The sequence below is a fragment of the Mobula birostris genome, chromosome 5 (assembly GCF_030028105.1).
Source record: "Mobula birostris isolate sMobBir1 chromosome 5, sMobBir1.hap1, whole genome shotgun sequence".
Taxonomy (NCBI): Eukaryota; Metazoa; Chordata; class Chondrichthyes; order Myliobatiformes; family Myliobatidae; genus Mobula; species Mobula birostris.
In genome coordinates, this window is record NC_092374.1 from 30,965,240 (window position 1) to 30,987,903 (window position 22,664).

Genomic DNA, 22,664 nt, shown 5'->3' on the forward strand with positions numbered 1-22,664 from the left:
TTTTTTTTTAACTGCTGAATAATTCTCAAGCTGCTTTTTTATTTGATAGATTACTGGAGTTGAAGTAACCGGAGGTACAATAGGGGCTGTTGTTGGTTCTGTCCCTATTACTACACTGGGAGCACTACAAGCTGGACTCGATCCTTCCCTAACAGCATTAGGAATAAGCTCTCAACCTCCAACAATGGGCAATGTCGATCCTTCCAAGATTGAAGAAATTAGAAGAACCATTTATGTTGGAAACTTGAATTCACAGGTAAGTTATTATGTTGATGAAACCTTCAAGCTATTGAGTTCTTTCTTTTTTATTATTTTTTAACTGAAGCAAATAAGATTATGTAATTCGCAAACACGAGGAAATCTGTAGATGCTGGAAATTCAAGCAGCACACACAAAAAGTGCTGGTGAACACAGCAGGCCGGGCAGCATCTATAGGAAGAGGTACAGTCGACGTTTCGGGCCGAGACCCTTTGTCAGGACTAACTGAAAGAAGAGATAGTAAGAGATTTGAAAATGGGAGGGGGAGATCCGAAATGATAGGAGAAGATGATGGCATGAACATTGACTTCTCTCTAACTTCCGTTAATGCCCCACCTCCCCTTCGTACCCCATCCCTTATTTATTCATTTTATTTCATTCCATTCCATTCCTTCATTCCCCCTCCTTTTTTCTCTCTCTCTTTTCTCCCTCTGTCCCTCTCACTATAACTCCTTGCTCCTTCTCTGGGCTGCCCCCCTCCCCCTTTCTTTCTCCCTAGGCCTCCTGACCCATGATCCTCTCCCTTCTCCAGTCTTGTATCCCTTTGGCCAATCAAATTTCCAGTTCTTAGCTCCATCCCTCCCCCTCTTGTGTTCCCCTCCCACTTTCAAATCTCTTACTATCTGTTCTTTCAGTTAGTCCTGACGAAGGGTCTCGGCCCGAAACGTCGACTGTACCTCTTCCTATAGATACTGCCTGGCCTGCTGCGTTCACCAGCACTTTTTATGTGTGTTGCAAGATTATGTAATTGTACTGTTGGCTGACTGGTGAAAGTTCTGGTGATATTAATCTGTTGAAAGTGATAACAGCCCCCCAGTCACTTTTTCTTTGTGATCTAAGGACGAAGATAAAACACAACTGCAGGCATAACTTTTGACTTGGGGTTCATATGATTAAGTTTGCATGTTGATGATGAATCAAGAAAAGAACAAGAATGAAATTTTGTTGAACACCATTATTTGTGATTGAGTTGAGGGCAAACAGTCTGAAATGATGAGTTATGTGGGAAATTCAAAGTGAAGCCACAAAGCAAGATTTCAGTTGAGATTAAAGCTTGACGAACAATGTGCTCATCCACCATATTGAAAACAATGAATATTAAAAGAAGTAGAAACAAAGCTATGCATGCAAAGTATCTGAGGCTATGAGTGGAAATCTCAGAAAGCATACCGACAAAATATTTAGCTATTAGAAAGATTTGAGATTTATTTCTGGAGGACAGAATAGCAAAGTTGAGTAATGATGTTGTACTTTTATCAAACTTGGGTCATATGGTGCTCAGTATAGACAAGAAAATAATATCTGCAAGGAAAAATTGAGCTTGTGGACTTTTCTATATCCCCAAATCTCTCTTCTCTACTCAGTTACTAATTTTATATGGATCAAGATGTACCATTTTACAAAATGAAAATTAATTGGAAAAGTACACATCTATCCAGCGAGTTATACTCTTATATTTTATTGCAGTTACTTTATGTAATAGTTAGACCTGTCAGGAATTAGCATCTTGTACAAACTGCAGTTGTCTGGTTCCTGATGCCATGGTATGTGGTAACAACATTAATCCTCATGGAAATTGCTTCCTAATATTTTTTGCTGGGTTGAGTACTCCCTTTTTTATAAGCAACGCAATCTTTCCCAAACTACAATCCTGTGGATTTCTGTGCATTCTATTTTGTTCTTTTATTTCTTCTCTGAATTTGTTTGACTTGAAAGCTGCGTATTATTAAAACACTTTTTTTTAAACTCCATTTTTGTTTCTTTTGGTCACTGTTTCTTTTGCTTTGGTTTAGTGTCTATTGTTAAATAACTGTTTGAGAAATAATTGTAGGTGTGTTTTTGACTTAAAGTTGTAATTAGAGTAACGGTAAATAATGAGTTTTTTTCCTAGATGTGGATTTTCTTTTGATATCTGAAGCCAATTAGTTCTTAGTTTTCTTGGATCTCTTGGGTTACTTAAAGTACTTTAACTATGAATAATATAAAGTTGTTGGATATAGAAGTCAAGGCAAATTAAGTAATGTTATGGAGCTTTAGGAATCATATATGAAATACTTGCAACTAGAGAAATCTGAAACTGATTTAGTTTTGGAGTTATTAGAATGTATGTCACAAAAAGTCCTCTTTCAACATTTGGCATTGACTTAATTGGAATAAAATCAAAACGTTCTTTTATTTCCGTAGAAGCTGCCTCACCTGCTGAGTACCTCCAGCATTTTGCATGTGTTTCTTGCTTTTTTCTTTTCCATTTTCTCAAATCTCCGTTGATTCAGTTGGAGAGCTTCAGCAGCAAAGTCAAGGGTGGAATCACTTGTATATCACTTTTCATTCATTATATAGTTGACCTATGGTTCATTTTGGTATTGAAGATTGCTGAGTATTGAGATGGGATCCTCGTCTTCTTGCAATAATGATTTTAATCATGTTCTTTTAATTTTCTTTTAAGACAACCACAGCAGACCAGCTACTAGAATTTTTCAGCCAAGTCGGTGAGGTGAAATTTGTCCGTATGGCAGGAGATGAGACACAGCCAACCAGATTTGCCTTTGTGGAATTTGCTGAGCAGTCTTCAGTTCTACGGGCCCTAGCCTTCAACGGAGCTATGTTTGGGGATAGGCCCTTAAAGTAGGTTTTTATTTGTTTAGAAATTGGTAATAAAAGGAAAGGTCTTGATGGAGTGTCTCAGCCTGAAATATCAGCTGTTTATTTCCCTCTGTAGATGCTGCCTGACCAGCCGAGTTCCTGCAACATTTTGTGTGTGTAACAGGAAGGGCTTTGTCAAGGTTGAATTTTGTAACCATTTGGACAGATATTGCAATAGTAGGATTTGCCTTGATATCATTTCATTGCATTCTTTCCTTTTGGTTGACTTATGACTTGTAGTTTATATATTGCTCTCAGATTTGCAAAACAAAAGCATGTGGCAGCACATATATACAAAGACCTTGAATTGTAGTGACTGCTATATCATAAAATATATATCATAAATACTACATCATTGTTATTTGATGATAGCACAATCCTATTCCTGCAATTACAATAAATGAATCTACTTTACATTTTATTAGTTGATACCATTGTTAGCCAAGGTAATGGGTAAAATTTCAATTCACTTTACAATGTTGGTGCAGCAGAGTGCACCTGAACTGGCAAACAAAATGATGGTTTAACATCATGCATTAAATATTAGATGGATGTAGATACAGCACTCTCTTGATCTTACACTAGTGTTGAGGTGCCTTTGGATTTTACCTATGAGTTAAAGTGGAGGATACTGGGAGAGAAATCTTTGCTGTGGATCCAATAGCAGTATCATTACTGCTCTGGTCCATCCACTTCTAATACCAAACCAGGTTTCTCACTGAGCGGATCGAGATTATTCTGCAAGTGAACTGTAGGACAAATTAAACTATCTTCAAAGACCTAACACTGAATGTCATATGAGGAAGAAAGTTTTGAATTTAATTTATCTGTCTTATTGTCTAAACGCTAGAAAAGGACTTTGGTCAATCAAATCATTTGAGTAACCACTTGTGCTTAAAACTAGAGCAGAAATACATGCAAAGCCTGGCCGCTGCTTTGGAAAATCTTAGCTGCATTCTACTTGGGCTTTAGCTTTGTTTGAAAGCATACTGTATTTCCAGCCTTTATGATAACAGTTATGTGCTCAAAGGGCATTGTGAATTAACTTGAGGATTCCAGACAAGATGATCAATTGCATCACTGGGTGCATTTTCAATTTGCCAATATAAATCATCTTGTTGCAGGTTGTCAGCAAAAATGTAAGTTAGTCATCACTCTTTATAGGTTTTGCTAAAAGGTAAGGGAGATCTGTGTTGAATCAGAAACAATCTTCAAAATTTAGATATGTATCTCACTAAGAATGAACAGATTTTCATATCTTTATAACTATTTGTCACAATTTTTTTCAAGAAGGATTTAAAATCTGCATGTGTTTCCTTGTATTTTAATGCAGCTATTTGTGTATTTGTAATTCAGAATCAATCATTCTAATAATGCAATCGTGAAGCCTCCAGAGATGACTCCACAGGCTGCTGCTAAAGAGCTTGAAGAAGTGATGAAGAGAGTGAGAGAAGCCCAGTCCTTTATATCAGCAGTTATTGAACCAGGTAGAATATATGAGAATGTAAAGAAGTAAATCTCATTCTAGGGTCATGAAACATTTTATCCACAGTCACCACTTATTTAAAGACCTGGGTATTTCATTTATAGTTACAGATCATAATAACATTTAATAATACAGCCACATAACTATATTCCCTTTAAATTGAATGCATATTTTTCACATCTTTCTGATTCTTAACCTGTTACTTTAGAGAAACAAAACTACAGTTTCTTTTGGGGGTTTTTCAGTTAAGTATTCTTGGGTTAAAGCAGGCAATAGTATGTATAAAGTCAAGCATTTAAAGCCATGCAATCCTTTTAAATATTGTAATGCTTTTCAGACATTTATCAGTTTTAGTTATTGAGAAGAAATATTGAAGGAAGTCCAGTTACATGCAGAAACCTGCAGTGTAATTTTTCATTTTCAGCAGCAGTATAAAATTGCTATTGAAGGGTCAATATAAATAAAAACAAATATGCTGCACTGGTATTTAAATTAATCATAGTTGATAACTATTAAGTATAATACAGCACCATGACATTTTATTAAAAGTATTACTCAATATTTTGTTTTGCACATTTCTAGTGAGATAACTATTTATAACTTCCCAGTGATTTAAAGTTGCCTGTTATTTTGCTACAGTTTCTATATGATTGAGTACTACTCATTTTTAAATTTTGTTACTCAAGCAGCAGAAAAAGAAGGCACTGAAACAAACAGAAGATCCAGATCCTATTCCCGATCACGAAAGAAAAGATCTCGCTCCAGTTCTAAACAAAGGTGGGATATTAAATCAAGTATTAAATCAAGTATACTGTGTAAACTCTGAATGATTTCATGTTAGATATTTTGTGATCTGCATGAAAACTGGTTTACTAAAGGCTGAAATCCCCTGTTAAAACAGTTTTTAAAATGAAAAAAAAAACACCTTTTTTTTGTGATATTACACTAATTACAGTTTCTTATTATCACATCTTCCACAGTGCCACATTTTGCTTATTAGGCAGATATGATAGAATACAGGACTGCAACATTTTATTATAGTTCTTGATATGCACTATTGATTAACATATAAAATGGTACAGATATAAAATTTGCCATTCTTATGCCACTTACAAAAACAAGTAAAATGAAACTCTCAATTATTGCATTTGCAATGCTGGTCTTGAGACTGGATTGTACAAAAGAAAAGGTTCACTTTAGTACAGGTTCATTATTAAAATACAGCACAGTCACCATTGAAGGATGTCAGCTTTTGTTGACTAAACATAGACATAGCATAATATTCCTTTTGTTAAACCATTAACATGATGTTGACTTTAGCTTTGGTTTAGTAAGCACTTTTGTAATTGTGTGATATGTTTCAGCTCAGATGTTTATTGATATATTTTGTGGCGCTTTTCTCATGATCAGCATCTAGGAGCTGAAAGGAAGCTGATCAGCACTGAACAAAATGATGCAGACCACTGACATAATATTCTTTTGGTGAATTTAGAATGGTGGAATAGATGGGCTTTATAAACTTTGAAATAATGTTTAAAGTTGTTGTTGGGTAACAGTGTTTACAAAATATTTTTAATATTGATGGGCTGGCTAAATCCTAACCCAACCATGTCCAATTTAATCAGATCTGTTCATAGTTCAGTTTAAACATTCAGGTCCGTCATTCATTTTGAATACTTTGCTCAATGTGTTGATTTATTTTGAGTAATGTAATGGATTGGAAGAAGATCATTCATCTCATTGAGTATGTGCTACCTGTAGGTAGTGGAATTCTATCTGAACCATTCCCTCGCCCTTTCCCCATTGTCAAGTAAATAATTTTCTCTTAAATACCTGTCCAAAATAATCTTGAAAGCCCTGATTGACGCTATTTATATTACTTTCTACTTGGCAGTAAGTTCCAGATCATAATTACACAAACAAAAAAATAATTTTCTTCCAATCCCTCTCTTTTGCTTGTCAAAACCAGTTCTGATCTTGTACATCTCAAACTAAACTTTAAAAACTGCTTTACCTTGTGTAAAATACCCTGACTCTAATTTGTAGTTGAACTACTTCATGCTTGGAATAAATCTAGAAAGGGAATTAGCTTAAATCATATATGTGACTACAATTTTCAATGAGTTCAAATTTATCTAAGTGGCCATATATGAAGCATGTTTAAAAAAAAGTTTTTCAAAAAATTTTCATTGCACTCGTTAGTTTATATAGGGAATCACTGGATGGCTAACGCATTTTCTCAAGCTTAGTGCTTTTCATAAGATTAGGAAACAGTGTTACTGAAACTCACTAGTCCTTGGCAGCAATGTTTCCTATAGATTAGCCTTTGTGCCAGTTGGAACCAATAGATATCCTTTTGAAAACTGCTGTGATAAATTTCACAATATCATTTTATTTTTATTATCATTTCAGAATTAAAAAAAATATTTGTGGCAATAAAGAAAAGTTCCTTTCTAGCCCCTGATCAAAGCTCAAATATATTTAATTAATATTTTAATTGACTGTTCTGTAATGAACCCTGACTGAAGGTTTGCATTAACAAAATAAAAAAGTTTATTTTTTTATGCAGCATTCCTCTAATTGGTAAATAATAAATTAGCCTGCCATTTTGTGGTATTTTCTTTCCCCTAACTGCAGCTGGAAGTAACTTGCTGAAACATGATACTCAGTGAGTACGATGGCGTTATGCAGGCTACCTCCATGAACTCAGAATGGCTGATCTGATGATACATGTGAGAGAAATTACAGGTTGTTGCTTGTCTTTTTTTTTCAAGATCTTGAAATAGCCACAGTAAGCGTGACATAATTGAACTGTTTGACAATTACTTCCAAGTTCCTTTGATAATTTTAGTAGCTAAGCTTTTAAAATGGGCGTAACATAAAGAAATTGAGAGAGATTGTAGAAGAGTCTGGTGTAAGTAGGTAAAATAAATGAAAATTACATTTGTAAAGATTATTGAACAGCTAATGAAGCAGATACAATGGCAAGCTATTGAAGATGGAATTTGTCCCAGACAATTATTACCATAGATTGAATTTTATGGGAGTAAGTATGAAAGAGGATGATCAGATGTTCATAAAATGCGATGAAGCCTTTTCTGCAAGAAGCTGTATTGTAGTGAGCTGGCTATTTCAAATGTAGGGAATGAGGATTTAATGGAAATTGTAGTTTCCTTAATATATTCTGATAAGTTTTTTTAAAAAGCCTTCACTGGATAACTAGTTGGGTGATGACTGGAGTGTAATCCATAGCCAAGGTTGTGATTTTTTTTTGTGGGCAGGTAACATTTTGGTGAAAATAGTTGTTCTGTTTGCGTCCATCTGTCTCTCTGGTTTCCTGTGAATTTGATGAGCCAATAGTTTCCTGTGCTGAGATGATAATGTACTTCCCTACTAGCAAGGATTAAATATATTATTTATATATCATATGTACAGGGTCAATAACTGGGATAAATTCCATTTTCAGTGACTTACTTGTTCATTTCGTATAAAAATTTGTAATTAGGAAATATTTGTACATCACTTTGTTTCTGGATTATTGGAATGTAGACATTGACGATACCTTTATATCAAACTAATTTATCTCTCCAATTTTCAGTTGCTATTTTCAAAAATCCTGTTTATTTGAATTAAGATTAGGAATTTTGAAGGGTGTCAAAATGTAAAAAGTTTTAATTCTTACGGAAAAGCACTGTCTTCCTTTTTTATCATTTAGCTATTCCTTAAATCAATCCAGTATCCTTTTCTCAAATGTCTTCCCTTTTCCTGTCAACCGGTGTCTGTGTAAACAAATGTTTTTTTGTCTAGTTTTTCAATACTCTCCAAAACTTACTTCACTAACCTGAACTGAGGATTTCTTGATCTTTAATCCCAAAGTACTGATAGATATTTTCTTGCTAGTTGTTCAGCGATGGAGGTAACATCGGCACAAAGTTTATTGCCTGTCTTTAGTTGCATTGAGAGTTGTCGCTTAGTATAAGACTGAAGGTTATATAGGATATTCCATGAAGGTCTGGCAAATTTTGAACTGAAGAGCTGTGACTTACCATGACAATTGTCAGAACCCACATTTCTGTTGCCTGTTTCTCAAAGATGAAAATAACATTGAGAACAACACGCATTCTGATAGTGATCATATCTGGAGCATAGGCACACTTCTGGTCACCACAACGACCTCTGTATGACTTCCAAGTATTTTAACTCAGTTTGTTTAACAATGTAACCCAGAGTTGTAATTACCTTTCTCTCTCTCTTCCCCCTGCCCCGCCCCCCCTCTTTTGGCACTGTTTAGATGTGGTGGCAAAGATGTTGAATAGTACCCATGATTTCTTTTGATTTCTTATGACGAGTTTTACTGTACTATGAGAGTTTACTAATATTTATGTTTTATCAATTCCGTTAATCAAAATTGCTTACAATTAGATTCAATTAATATTTACCATTATAGCAAGATAAGAAAATTACTTAATTTACACTTGTGTAAAGTCATGGGCCTTGTGGAAACAGTTGTTCAGAAATTATAACCTGATCTATGAAACTTGTTTCTAAGAGAAGACTGTTGGCAAGTCCACCTCTCCCTGACCATTCTGTGTGTGAGCTTGAGTGTATGTGTTACCAGCCCATTTGATTGTTTATGTCCTATCTCATGTAGCCCGTTCCCACAAGATTAAGACTTTGCTCTGTCACAGCAGTATAGCAGCTGATGTCACAGACCAGTCACTTTAGCTCGCAAACATGAGGAATTCTGCAGATGCTGGAAATTCAAGCAACACACATCAAAGTTGCTGGTGAACGCAGCAGGCCAGGCAGCATCTCTAGGAAGAGGTACAGTCGACGTTTCGGGCTGAGACCCTTTGTCAGGACTAACTGAAGGAAGAGCTAGTAAGACCTTTTACCAGCTCTTCTTTCAGTTAGTCCTGACGACGGGTCTCAGCCCAAAACGTCGACTGTACCTCTTCCTAGAGATGCTGCCTGGCCTGCTGCGTTCACTAGCAACTTTGATGTGTGTTGCAGTCACTTTAGCTTCTCAGTGTGGAACTTTGCTGTTTTCAGTAGGCCTTCACACCCTAGTCTATTGAATTTGAAACAATAGTAGGACTTGGATTATTTACAAAGTTTGATTATTTTCACAGTGAACATTCAATAATGCCAACATCAATCACTAAAAAATTGAGATAACACCAACTCTGATCATTCCAAAAATGTTCTGTTTGTTATAACAACCTTCAGAATTAATTAGTTTTTAAAAAATGATGCACAAATTGCATGTGTCAGTTCTGTACTGGAAAACTTATTGCCACAGATCTGAAGATGTTCATTAAACTCAATAATGAACCTTAATATACATACTCCTCTGAAACATTATTCACATCCTTTTATTAACTAATGAGTTTAATAAATTAAAGCCTGGGCTGATTTCAACCAACGCAGTATAATTTTTCCTAACAAAGGCAATCCATGTCTTAATTTTTATTTGTGATTTTTGAATCTGCAGCATTTTTAGTTCCCAAATTTCTAAGGATAGATAGTGCAAGCCTTCATTTCTGTTGTGAAACCTTCCACCCTGCTTTGTCTAACAGTTTTCATGTGCATTATGAAAAGGATAACTTGATACTCATTTAAGATTCCCAGTCCTGCTTTCCTTTAAGTAAGTGAGGCCGTGGTACAGGAAGGGAGTCTTTCACAGTCTATTTGACATTTTTTGTATGAAACTGGTTCCTTTTAAAAAATCCTAGCAGTACTTTAAGCACAGTTTGCTTCATTACAACAAAATAACTTTCTTTGCTACTCGTGTCATGATTTTTTAATTATGGTAGAAATGATAATGGTTATGGAACCCTTCATAGCTGCATTGTTGAATCTTAAATTAAGTTCCTTTGTTTACCAGTATAGCACGTTTCTTTTCCACTCTTATACCACCTAACTGCATTGTGCACTAGAAATATTCCTAATATAGGGAATGCTTTGTAGATCCCAAGATGAGCTTCCAACCTCATTTCTCCATCTTCACTTGAGCCACTTCTTCCCACATCTTTTAGCACCATATGATTCAGCCTCTGCCTTACATCATTTGCTTCCAGAGTACTCAAGTGTTTCTGATTTGACGAATTCATTGCTCTTTTGTGGCGAGTTTCCTGTCCTTCAACCAACATGGCCCTTGAGCATACAGTGGCATGCCAAAGTGTGGGCACTCTTGGTCAAAATTTCTGTTACTGTGAATAATTAAGTGAGTAGAAGATGAACTGATCTCCAAAAGTCATAAAGTTAATGATGAAACATTCTTTTCAACATTTTAAGCAAGATTAGTGTTTATTTTTGTTTTGTACAATTTTAGAGTGAAAAAAAGGACAGGAGCACCTTGCAAACGTTTGGGCACCCCAAGAGATTTGAGGTCTCAGATAACTTTTACCAAGGTCTCAGACCTTAATTAGCTTGTTAGGGCTATGGCTTGTTCACAGTCATCATTAGGAAAGGCCAGGTGATGCAAATTTCAAAGCTTTATAAATACCCTGACTCCTCAAACCTTGTCCCAACAATCAGCAGCCATGGGCTCCTCTAAGCAGCTGCCTAGCACTCTGAAAATTAAAATTAATGATGCCCACAAAGCAGGAGAAGGCTGTAAGAAGATAGCAAAGTGTATTCAGGTAGCCGATTCCTCAGTTTGTAATGTAATTAAGAAATGGCAGTTAACAGGAATGGTGGAGGTCAAGTTGAGGTCTGGAAGACCAAGAAAACTTTCCGAGAAAACTGCTTGTAGGATTGCTAGAAAGGCAAATCAAAACCCCCGTGTGACTGCAAAAGGCCTTCAGGAAGATTTAGCAGACTCTGGAGTGGTGGTGCACTGTTCTACTGTGCAGTGACACCTGCACAAATATGACATTCATGGAAGAGTCATCAGAAGAAAACCTCTCCTGTGACTCATCACAAAATTCAGCGTCAGAAGTTTGCAAAGGAGCATCTAAACAAGCCTGATGCATTTTGGAAACAAGTCCTGTGGACTGATGAAGTTAAAATAGAACTTTTTGACCGCAGTGAGCAAAGGTATGTTTGGAGAAAAAAGGGTGCAGAATTTCATGAAAAGTACACCTCTCTTTTAACTGTTAAGCGTGGGGGTGGATCAATCATTCTTTGGGCTTGTGTTGCAGCCAGTGGCACGGGGGACATTTCACTGGTAGAGGGAAGAATGAATTCAATTAAATACCAGCAAATTCTGGAAGCAAACATCACACTGTCTGTAAAAAAGCTGAAGATGAAAAGAGGATGGCTTCTACAATAGGATATTGATCCTAAACACACCTCAAAATCCACAATGGACTACCTCAAGAGGCGCAAGCTGAAGGTTTTGCCATGGCCCTCACAGTCCTCTGACCTAAACATCATTGAAAATCTGTGGGTAGACCTCAAAAGAGCAGTGCATGCAAGGTGGCCCAGAACTAGAAGCCTTTTGCGAGGGAGAATGGGTGAAAATCCCCCAAACAAGAATTGAAAGACTCTTAGCTGGCTACAGAAAGCGTTTACAAACTGTGATACTTGCCAAAGAGGGTGTTAGTAAGTACTGATCATGCAGGGTGCCCAAACTTTTGCTTTGGGCCCTTTTCCTTTTTTGTTATTTTGAAACTGTAAAAGATGGAAATAAAAAAGTAATCTTGCTTAAAATATTAAAGAAATGTGTCATCTTTAACTTTGTCTTTTGGAAATCAGTTCACCTTTTACTCGCTTAGCTTTTCACAGTAACAGAAATTTTGACCAGAGGTGCCCAAACTTTTGCATGCCACTGTATGCAAATCTGTTTATCCACCAAATCACATGCTTGCTGATTGAGATTAGGTCCCAATATAGCAATACCATGCTTTCAGTATTCTTGTTCTTGTACTTCAAGTTGTGGCCTCACTCCTCCCTTTCTCTATGATCACTTATCTCTAAACAAATTTTCAAGATGTTCTGTGCACTTCCAATTCATCTGTTTCATGTTCCTGATTTTCACTGCTTCCTAGTTAGCATCTCTAGAATAAGGTGCCTATGCTCCAAATTCTAAATTGATTCCTTAACCATTTTTGTCCTCCTGTCTCTCCTCTGTTTAAATGCTTTTTAAAATCTTTTGTCCATATATATATCTTCGTGTGGCTTGATGTCAGATTTAATGCTCCTGTGACGTACGCTTGAGTTGTTTGATTACATTAAATCTACTTTATCAATTTGAGATATAATTGCAATTGTTGTCAAATGCTTACTGGGTTTCCACTTTGTCTCAGAAAATTTTCAGGCCTTTCACTCATCAAATCCACTCCCATTCCATTTTCAGGCTGTTCTGTCTGTATGTGTAGATAAAAATTAGGATTCAGCTTTTGAGCTATTGCTGAGAGTTTGTAAGTAAAATAGGCATCCAAACATCTAACCAGTGTAAATTTCATGTTCAGAAATTGGTTATGGATCTCATTGTATACCATTAGACAGTACAGTTCACTCTCTCGTCAGATAATGCTAATTTACACATGCTAGTAAAGTATCCTTTCAAGGTGTGAATGTAAAATTGAGTGTCATTGTGCATACAGCAATGGGGAGGGCATGACAGCTAATCCTAAACCTGACTACCCTTATCTATTATCAGAGGGTGCATTTTCCAATAGGTTTACTTACATCAGTTAGGAGCCATATTTATGGCTGATAGTTCACTTTCCAGTACAGAGAATAAGGGGCTGTTGTAGCACTCTGCCACTAGTTGAAATACAAAATATGAAGTCAACGGAACTAGTAGATGTTCATATCCCAAATGTTGCATCATCTCATCAGTTTCCGCTAACTTGTCATGATGATGCACCAATATCACTGTATTGTTCTGAGAGGGGAGTGAAGTGAGTTGATTTCATTACAGCTGCCTACTTTATAACAGGTAAAATTCTGATTACTATACTTTGTTATCTTAATATGCAATTTTTTAAAAACCCTGATAAATGCAGATGAAAGTACTTAATGAAAACTTCTGGTTTACTTAACTTCAAACTGATTACAAATCTAATGATTCACATTTCTTTAATTTGCTACATGTTTTTGACCTTTATCATATTCATCTTGTCACAAACCTTTTTTATTCCTGGCTTAACTCTTCAGACACTCCAGAAGCAGATCTCCCTCAAGGCACAAAGATAGGCGTGATTCTAAGAGCCCTCAAGCAAAACGTTCACGATCTAAAGATAGGCGTAGATCAAGAAGTTCTTCTCAGTCAAGGTAAACTTTCAATATATTTTAAGGTTTTAATAGTCAAAATTCCATCTTATTCTTGGTTATTTATTGATATTATTGGGTTTAGTGCCATAATAGAGCCTGAATATATGCTAATATTAGGCTGTTAGCCAAACAGTTTAATGAATAAGATCAGATACTCTTTGATCCACTGAGTTCTTTCAGTTTATTCCTTTCCTCTTAACTCCAGCATTGTGTATGGGACTTTCAATAGGATCTTTTAAGAGACTTCTGGATAGATACATGGAGCTTGGAAAATAGAGGGCTATGGGTAACCCGAGGTAATTGCTAAAGGAAGTACATGTTCAGCGCAGCATTGTGGGCCGAAGGATCTGTATTGTGCTGTAGGTTTTCTATGTTTCAGAATTTTCAAAAGCCTTTCAAAAACTCTAATATCTTACTTCTACTGGAAATTCCATGATCTATTTTATGAGTCACTTCTTCAAAGTGCTTCAATAGAAAAGTTAAAAGTTTTATTTTATAAATCCATATTTTCTATGTTGAATCCTTTTATTCTTGTCAAGCTGTTCATTGCATCCTTCATTACAGATTGCTGTATTTTCTCAGTCAGTGTTAGCCTATCAGGGAATTAATAATGGAAAACAAGCACCAGCAGATTAATCAATCAAATATTTCACATCAGTCATTGAGCACTTTCACACAGAAGCGGGAGCTTCGGCCCACCTAGTCCGTGCTAAACTTACTCTGCCTAGTCCTTTTGATCCTTGGAGGACACTAGAATCATTCAAGGTAATTGCTGGGTTTGTTTCAAAAGGGAGGAAGGAATCAAATCTCAAGGGACACTATTGGAAAAACTATCAAGTTTAAAGGCAGACAGGTCGTGGGCACCCAGTGGCCTGCATCCAAGGGTCATAAAGGAAGTGGTTATAAAGACAGAACATTTTTTCAAAACTTACTGAGTTCCAGCAGGTTACCAGCAGATTTGAGTATGCCTGTCTTCTACAGGAAGAGAGGGCAAACAAGTAATTCTCTGCTGTTGGACTGACGCTGGAGTACTTGATCAAGAAAGAAGTAGTCATTTAGAAAAGCATATTGCAGTCAAACCAAGTCAGTGTGGTTTTGTGAGGGGGAAATCGTGTTTAACAAATTTGCCAGAAGTCTTCAAAGAACCAATGATCTGTCAACAGAGCATGCAGTATATTTGAATTAACAGAAGGCATTTGATGAGGTGCCACATAAAAGGCTGGTGCACAAATTAAGAGCTCTTGGTATTGGGACTGGAGTTTAAAAATAAAGAATCGCGATACTTTCACAGCTTAATAATGGTAGTCGCATTCATTATTCTGGTGGGCTTCTGCTTTTGTAATATGGCATTATTGTTTAATGAGGAAACCAGCACAGCCCCCTTGTCTGTTTATGAAGTAACTTCCTTGAGCCATTATTACACTTTCTCTACTACAAAGTAGGAATTCTTTGTTCCTTAAGTATAGAGTCGAGTCAAGTCGCTTTTATTGTCATTTCAACCATAACTGCTGGTACAGTACACAGTAAAAATGAAACAATGTTCCTCCAGGACCATGGTACTAAATGAAACAACACAAAACTACATTAGACTTCAGACCTACGCTGGACTACATAAAGTGCACAAAACAGTGCAATACAGTACAATAATTAATAAACAAGACAATAAGCACAATAAAGGACAAATTATAATAAATGATGTAAATGTAAACAATGTTTTAGCAGGAATTGAAAAAGAGATGAGCAATAATTGCAAAGGGAGTGGAGTGGTGTTCATTTGAGTGAGTGTGTGTGTGTGTGTTGTAGGTTAGTGTCAGACTAGACTCTGGGAATTGAGGAGTCTAATGGCTTGAGGGAAAAAACTGTTACACAGTCTGTTTGTGAGAGCCCGAATGCTTCGGTACCTTTTGCCAGATGACAGGAGGGAGAAGAGTTTGTATGAGGGGTGCGTGGGGTCCTTTACAATGCTGTTAGATTTGCGGATGCAGCGTGTGGTGTAAATGTCTGTAATGGCGGGACACTTAAGCTACACTTAAAAGCTCTTCAAAAATAGTCATTGAAAAATGTACAATTAAAATCCTTGCACTGAGATAGCATGCTAATGATGCCAGCATCCTATAAATTTAGGTATATAAAGTTCTGGTTCTTATGCATTGTGATTTAATGTTGGCTGGCTCTATAATGCCTCTGCAGGGCCTGCCTTGCTCTTGACATTTATAATCAGCACCCTGAAGACTGATTCTAGCAGCAACAGTTATTGCACGTTCACATTGTAACATGACTAACTTGCAATCTACAAGGTATTACTGAAGAAGAAATATGGAATTAAAAATAGAAGCAAACAGGAAGTCAAGCAGCAAAAGATATTTGACATTTTACCTTGTCTGCTTTACACTGGAACGATATTATCATACTTCAGATTGCATTATTTTTTTATTCCAGCAGGTGGGGTTTGCTGGTTAATTTTTCTAACATAGTGGCAGACCTTTCCTACATTTATATACAATTTGATGCCTAGAGAAACTGAGCAGTGAGATTGGTAATTACTAATCAAAAGTGACCATTGTTTAGGTTGAAAAACTTGATTAAGTAAGACCACTTAATTATAAAGTTCAAAGTAAATTTATTATCTAAGTAGATGCATGTCACCATCTACAACCCTGAGATTTATTTTCTTACAGGCATATTCAATAAATTCAATAACTATAATAGAAGCAATGAAAGACTGCACCAACAGGGCGGACAACTAGTGTGCAAAAGATAATTAACTGCAAGTACAAAAAGGAAAGAAAAGTAAATAAATAAATAAACAGGCAGACTTATCAAACAATAGATATAGAGAACATGAGATGAAGAGTCCCTGAAAATGAGTCCATTGAATGTTTTGGACATCTCAGTGATGGGGCAAGTGAAGTTCAGTGAAGCTACCCTCTTTGGTTCAAGAGCCCGATGGTTAAGGCTCTTGAACTATTTCCTTTTAATTTAAGTTAAACATTCAATTTGTGAATTTTTTAATTTTCTGACTTTTTGAATGTTGAGTGCCCTATTTTGCAGTATGTAAATCAATTGCACTTTAGTCAAGGGAATTTTCTCAGCGTATTCAAGTCTTTATTTTCTGTCTATTAATGTATTTCCTTTCTTTTTAAAATATTGATCATTGTTTCAGTGATCCTGCAATCATCACTTAATAGTAAATAGTGGCACACTATTCTATAACGGCAGAATCATCTATAACATGATTTTCACCCACATTTGTATTTCCTGCAGTGTTTGTTGAATAGTGATCAGGAACAAGAATACCTACAAATTTCTGTGATGTAATCCCTTACATTACTCTAAGATCCTGTTGCCTTAGTGCCGTCCCAACTAAAATCAGCACAGATGAAGAGCCGTCTCAGCTTGTATTTCTTTATTATTCATTAGATTAACTCACAAACATTGAAGTAACCTTTGATCTTGTCAAAATTGCAAAATTGAGTCGAATTGAAAGGGGCTTTGTGCCCTGATATCCTACCCACAGTGACCTTTTATCATATAAATATGAAATCCAGTTTCTTTTCAAATGATTCCAAAATTACTTTATTATAAATATGTATGGAACTGGAGGAAATAGAGGTACTTAATGAATACTTCAGCATTCACTATGGAAAAGGATCTTGGTGATTGTAGTGATGTCTTGCAGCAGACTGAAAAGCTTGAGCATGTAGATATTAAGAAAGATGATGTGCTGGAACTGTTGGAAAGCATCAAGTTGGGTAAGTCGCCGGGACCGGAAGAGATGTACCCCAGGCTACTGTGGGAGGCGAGGGAGGAGATTGCTGAGCCTCTGGCAATGATCTTTGCATCATCAATGGGGACGGGAGAGGTTCCAGAGGATTGGAGGGTTGTGGATGTTGTTCCCTTATTCAAGAAAGGGAGTAGAGTTAGCCCAGGAAATTATAGACCAGTGGTTGGTAAGTTGATGGAGAAGATCCTAAGAGGCAGGATTTATGAACATTTAGAGAGGTACAATATGATTAGGAGTAGTCAGCATGGCTTTGTCAAGGGCAGGTCGTGCCTTACGAGCCTGATTGAATTTTTTGAGGATGTGACTAAACATATTGATGAAGGCAGAACGGTAGATGTAGTGTATATAGATTTCAGCAAAGCATTTGATAAGGTACCTGTCACAAAAACTGTGGGTCAACTGTCTTAAGAAAAATAACAAGATGGCTTGAGTCACAAAAATAGATTGAGGTGCTTTTATTTACAAAAATAGTGGAAAAACAAAAACTTGGACGTCCACATCAAAACAAGAAATAAACTGAAAAAAAAATACAATATATATACAGCTTGCAATTGTCACCTGTCTGGTTAATAGCCACCCTCAGTCTAAACAGAAAAAAAAAAACCAAAGCCTTGGTAACCAGAGGCTTATAACTGCTAAGCCCCTCCCCTAGACCAACCAAAAGCTAATTAACTCAATTATCTTCCATTTCACACAATCTGAAACTCTACTGCTAGTTCTCACAATAAACACATATACCTCATTATAGGATTCACCATTTCCCAATTAAATAACTTAAATAAACCCCAAAACTTTACCACAAGGTGAGTAATTAGGTAACATAACCCTTGACCCAATTAAAGATGGTATCCTCCACCATCAGCACATCTGTGCAGGTTGCTGCTGCCTTTATATGAGACAGCTCCATGCAGCAGCTCTATTTCAGACCCAGTCACTATTACTGCTGGGGATGAGTGTTTTACCGAGTGCGCCATGTGCTGGCCATAATCAGTGATGGGCCTTCGTCACATTACCATCCTCCTCTCCTGCAGCGGCAGTGTTTGGCCGTCTTGACAGGAAGTCCGCTGTGATGTTTTCCTTGCCTGCTTTGTGCCGCACACTGAGATATATCACAGGACGTTCCTCACCTGGCTCTTCCTGAGTCAGTGCTGCCCCGATGCCTACACCTGAGGCATCCACCTGCACCAGGAAGCAGCGTTCAAAGTCAGGACTCTGCAACACAGGGGAAGAGCATAACTTTACCTTCAGACCCTGGAAAGCACTTTCACACTCCTCACTCCATTCCATAGGATTACAGGCCAACTTGCAAGAGAGGTTGGTCAATGGGGCTGCCAGGGTTGAAAAGTGAGGGATGAACCGTCTGTACCAGCCCACTAGGCCAAGCAAAGACCAGACCTGGGTTTTGGTACGAGGCCTGGGGCTGTTCAGAATGGCCTCAACTTTATCCACCTGAGGCCGGACTTCACCTCTCACCAACTGATACCCCAGGTACCGGGTTTCCTGCCTGGCCCACTCACATTTCTGCAGGTTGAGTGTAAGTCCTGCCGCACTGGACTCTGACCTGGTTTGACTCGGATGGCATGCTGCAACACATCTGTATGGCCTGGTTTCTGTGTGAACAACTGATGGAAGGTGTCAAATATGACTTGCAATTCAACTTGCAGAAATGTGAGTGGGTCAGGCAGGAAACCCGGTACCTGGGGTATCAGTTGGGGAGAGGTGAAGTCCGGCCTCAGGTGGATAAAGTTGAGGCCATTCTGAACAGCCCCAGGCCCCGTACCAAAACCCAGGTCCGGTCTTATTGAGAATGCAAGGCTTATTGAGAATGTAAGGAGGCATGGGATCCAAGGGGACATTGCTTTATGGATCCAGAACTGGCTTGCCCACAGAAGGCAAAGAGTGGTTGTAGGCAGGTCATATTCTGCATGAAGGTCGGTCACCAGTGGAGTGCCTCAGGGATCTGTTCTGGGACCTTTACTCTTCATGATTTTAATAAATGACCTGGATGAAGAAGTGGAGGGATGGGTTAGTAAGCTTGCTGACAACACAAATGTTGGATGTGTTGTGGATAGTGTGGAGGGCTGTCAGAGGTCACAGCGGACATTGATAGGATGCAAAACTGGGCTGAGAAGTGGTAGATGGAGTTCAACCCAGATAAGTGTGAAGTGGTTCATTTTGGTAGGTTAAATATGATGGCAGAATATAGTATTAATGGTAAGACTCTTGGCAGTGTGGAGGATCAGAGGGATCTTGGGGTCCGAGTCCGTAGGACACTCAAAACAGCTGTGCAGGTTGACTCTGTGGTTAAGAAGGCGTGTGGTGTGTTGGCCTTCATCAATCGAGAGGTAATGTTGCAGCTATAATAGGACCCTACTCAGACCCCACTTAGAGTACTGTGCTCAGTTCTGGTCGCCTCAGTACAGGAAGGATATGGAAGCCATAGAAAGGGTGCAGAGGAGATTTACAAGGATGTTGCCTGGATTGGGGAGCATGCCTTATGAGAATAGGTTGAGTGAACTCGGCCTTTTCTCCTTGGAGCGACGGAGGATAAGAGGTGACCTGATAGAGGTGTATAAGATGATGAGAGGCATTGATTGTGTGGATAGTCAGAGGCTTTTCCCCAGGGCTGAAATGGTTGCCACAAGAGGACACAGGTTTAAGGTGCTGGGGAGCAGGTACAGAGGAGATGTCAGGGGTATGTTTTTTAACTCAGAGAGTGGTGAGTGCATGGAATGGGCTGCCGGCAAGGGTGGTGGAGGCAGATACGATAGGGTCTTTTAAGAGACTTTTGGATAGGTACATGGAGCTTAGAAAAATAGAGGGCTGTAGGTAAACCTAGTAATTTCTAAGGTAGGGACATGTTTGGCACAACTTTGTGGGCCAATGGGCCTGTATTGTGTTGTAGGTTTTCTGTGTTTCTGTATTAAAAAAATAATAAACCAAGAAGATCATGACGATAAATACACACGCACACACATCATCTGAGCATAAAGAAATACTTTAGAAATGCAACAGGCTCACATGACTCTCTCCAGACTGGAAATATGGAAGTGGCAGAAAAATGTTAGTCCCATTTCAGAAGGAAGTTCTGCAATTTCTTAAAAGTATCAGGCAAGTTCCATTAATTTTTTTCAAAACTATTTTGAAGGATTGCAAAGAATCCATATTCATCACCTGGGAAGAGTGAGATTTTTTATGCGATAAATACTTCTCTGTATAGCATTGTAAATGAACTTTGCTGAACTATTCCCTCCCTTTCTACCTCTCTAAAGTTTCTCTAGACTGAAACTAATACTGGCATGAACATTAAATCAATTCTTGTCTATTCCTGCATTTTTCAAATTAACTTCATCCCAAAAACATTTGACACTTTTTTCTCAGTTTTAGCACAAATTGAGAATGATTGCAACTTTTTATTTACCTCCATGATGGTAGAACAGCAATGGCTAGAGGCTCTAGGAGGATAGATGCAACGAACAAGTATTCTAAAGGAAGGACAATGCAACATAAAAGCAAAAGAGAGGGCATATAATAGAATAAAAATTAGAGGGAGGTGAAGGATTGGGAAGGATTTAAAAACCAACAGAAGGCAACTAAGAAGGCTGTAAGAAAGGAAAAGATGCAATATATAGGTAATAATATCAAAGAGGATAGCAAAAGTTTTTTTTTCAGATGTATATCAAGGGGCACGAGTATGTATAGTACCTCTGGAAAATGACGCTGGAGAGGTAGTAATGAGGGACAAGGAAATGGCGGATGAACTAAGTAATTATTTTGCATAAGTCTTCACTGTGGAAGACCCTAGCAGTATGCTGGATATTCAAGAATGTTGGGGCAGAACTGAGTGCAATTGCAATTACTAGGAAGAAGGTGTTTGGAAAGCTGAAATATCTAAAGGTAGATAAGTCATCTGGATCAGATTGACTGCACCTCAGGGTTCTGAAAGAGGTGACTGGGGAGATGGTGGAGGCGTTTGTGATGATCTTTCAAGATACTAGATACTGGCATAGTTCTAGAGGACTGGAAACTTGCAAATGTCACACCACTCTTCAAGAAAGGAGGGAGGCAGAAGAGGAGATTATAGACCTGTTAGACCAACCTTAGTGGTTGGGAAGGTGTTGGAATTGATTGTAAAGGATGAGGTCTCAGGGGTCATGGAGGCACATGATAAAATAGGCCAAAGTCAGCATGGTTTCCTTAAGGGAACAAATGCCTGACAAATCTGTTGGAATTCTTTGAGGAAATTACAAGCAGGATAGACAGTAGGATGGGTGAATATTATGTACTTGGATTTTCAGAAGGCCTTTGACAAGGTGCCGCACATGAGGCTGCTTAACAAGATAGGAGTCCATGGTATTACAAGAAAGACACTAACATGGATAGAAGATTAGCTGACTGGCAGGAGGCAAGGAGGGGGAATAAAGGGAGCCTTTTCTGGTTGTTTGCCAGTGACCAGTGGTGTTCCGCAAGGGTCAGTGTTGGGACAGCTTTTTTCGTTTTATATGTCAGTGATTTGAATGACAGAACTGATGGTTTTGTGGCCAAGTTTGTAGACGATAAAAAGATAGGTAGAAGGGCAGGTAGAGTTGAGGAAGCAGGAAGGCTGCAGAAGGACTTGGATTAGGAGAAAGGGGAAGAAGTAGCAGATGGAATACAGTGTTGGGAGGTGTATGGTCATGCAGTTTGGTAGAAGGAGCAAGAGCATACATTACTAACTAAACAGGCATAAAATTCAAAAATCTGAGGTGCAAAGCGGCTTTGGAGTCCTCGAGCAGGATTCTTTAAAGGTTAACTTGCAGGTTGGGTTGGTGGTGAGGAAGGCAAATGAAATGTTAGCATCGATTTTTGAGAGAACGAGAATATAAAGGAAGGATGTAATGTTGAGGCTTTATAAAGAACAGGTGAGGCATCACTTGAAAGATTGTTAGTAGTTTTAGGCCCCTTATCTAAGAAAGGATGTGTTAACGTTGGAGAGGGTTCAGAGGAGGTTCATGAGAATGAAAGGGTTATCATATGATGAGCGTATGATGGCTCTGGGCCTGTACTCACTGAAATTTTAGAAGAATGAGGGGAATGTCATTGAAACTTATTAAATGTTGAAAAGCCCAAGATAGAGTGGATACGGAGAGGATGTTTCCTATGTTGGTGGAGTCTAGGACCAAAGGGTGCAGCCTCATAATAGTGGGATGTCCAGTTTGAATGGAATTTTATTAGCCAGAGGGTGGTGAATCTGTAGAATTCGTTGCTGTGGGCCAGGTCATTGGGTGG

The 22,664-nt window shown here is 38.0% G+C and overlaps 1 protein-coding gene across 5 annotated transcripts in view; it reads left to right on the forward strand.

Annotated features, from left to right (window-relative positions):
* Window positions 1–22,664, forward strand: part of srek1 (splicing regulatory glutamine/lysine-rich protein 1) — an 83,708-nt gene that overhangs the window by 37,669 nt on the left and 23,375 nt on the right. For 4 of the 5 annotated variants that reach the window (XM_072257793.1, XM_072257796.1, XM_072257797.1 and 1 more), the window contains 5 exons: window positions 50–256; window positions 2,705–2,883; window positions 4,258–4,388; window positions 5,074–5,164; window positions 13,496–13,612. In XM_072257793.1, coding sequence (XP_072113894.1) covers window positions 50–256; window positions 2,705–2,883; window positions 4,258–4,388; window positions 5,074–5,164; window positions 13,496–13,612 — 725 coding nt within the window. The remainder of the gene's footprint in view (window positions 1–49; window positions 257–2,704; window positions 2,884–4,257; window positions 4,389–5,073; window positions 5,165–13,495; window positions 13,613–22,664) is intronic. The other variant, XM_072257794.1, reaches the window with a different exon arrangement.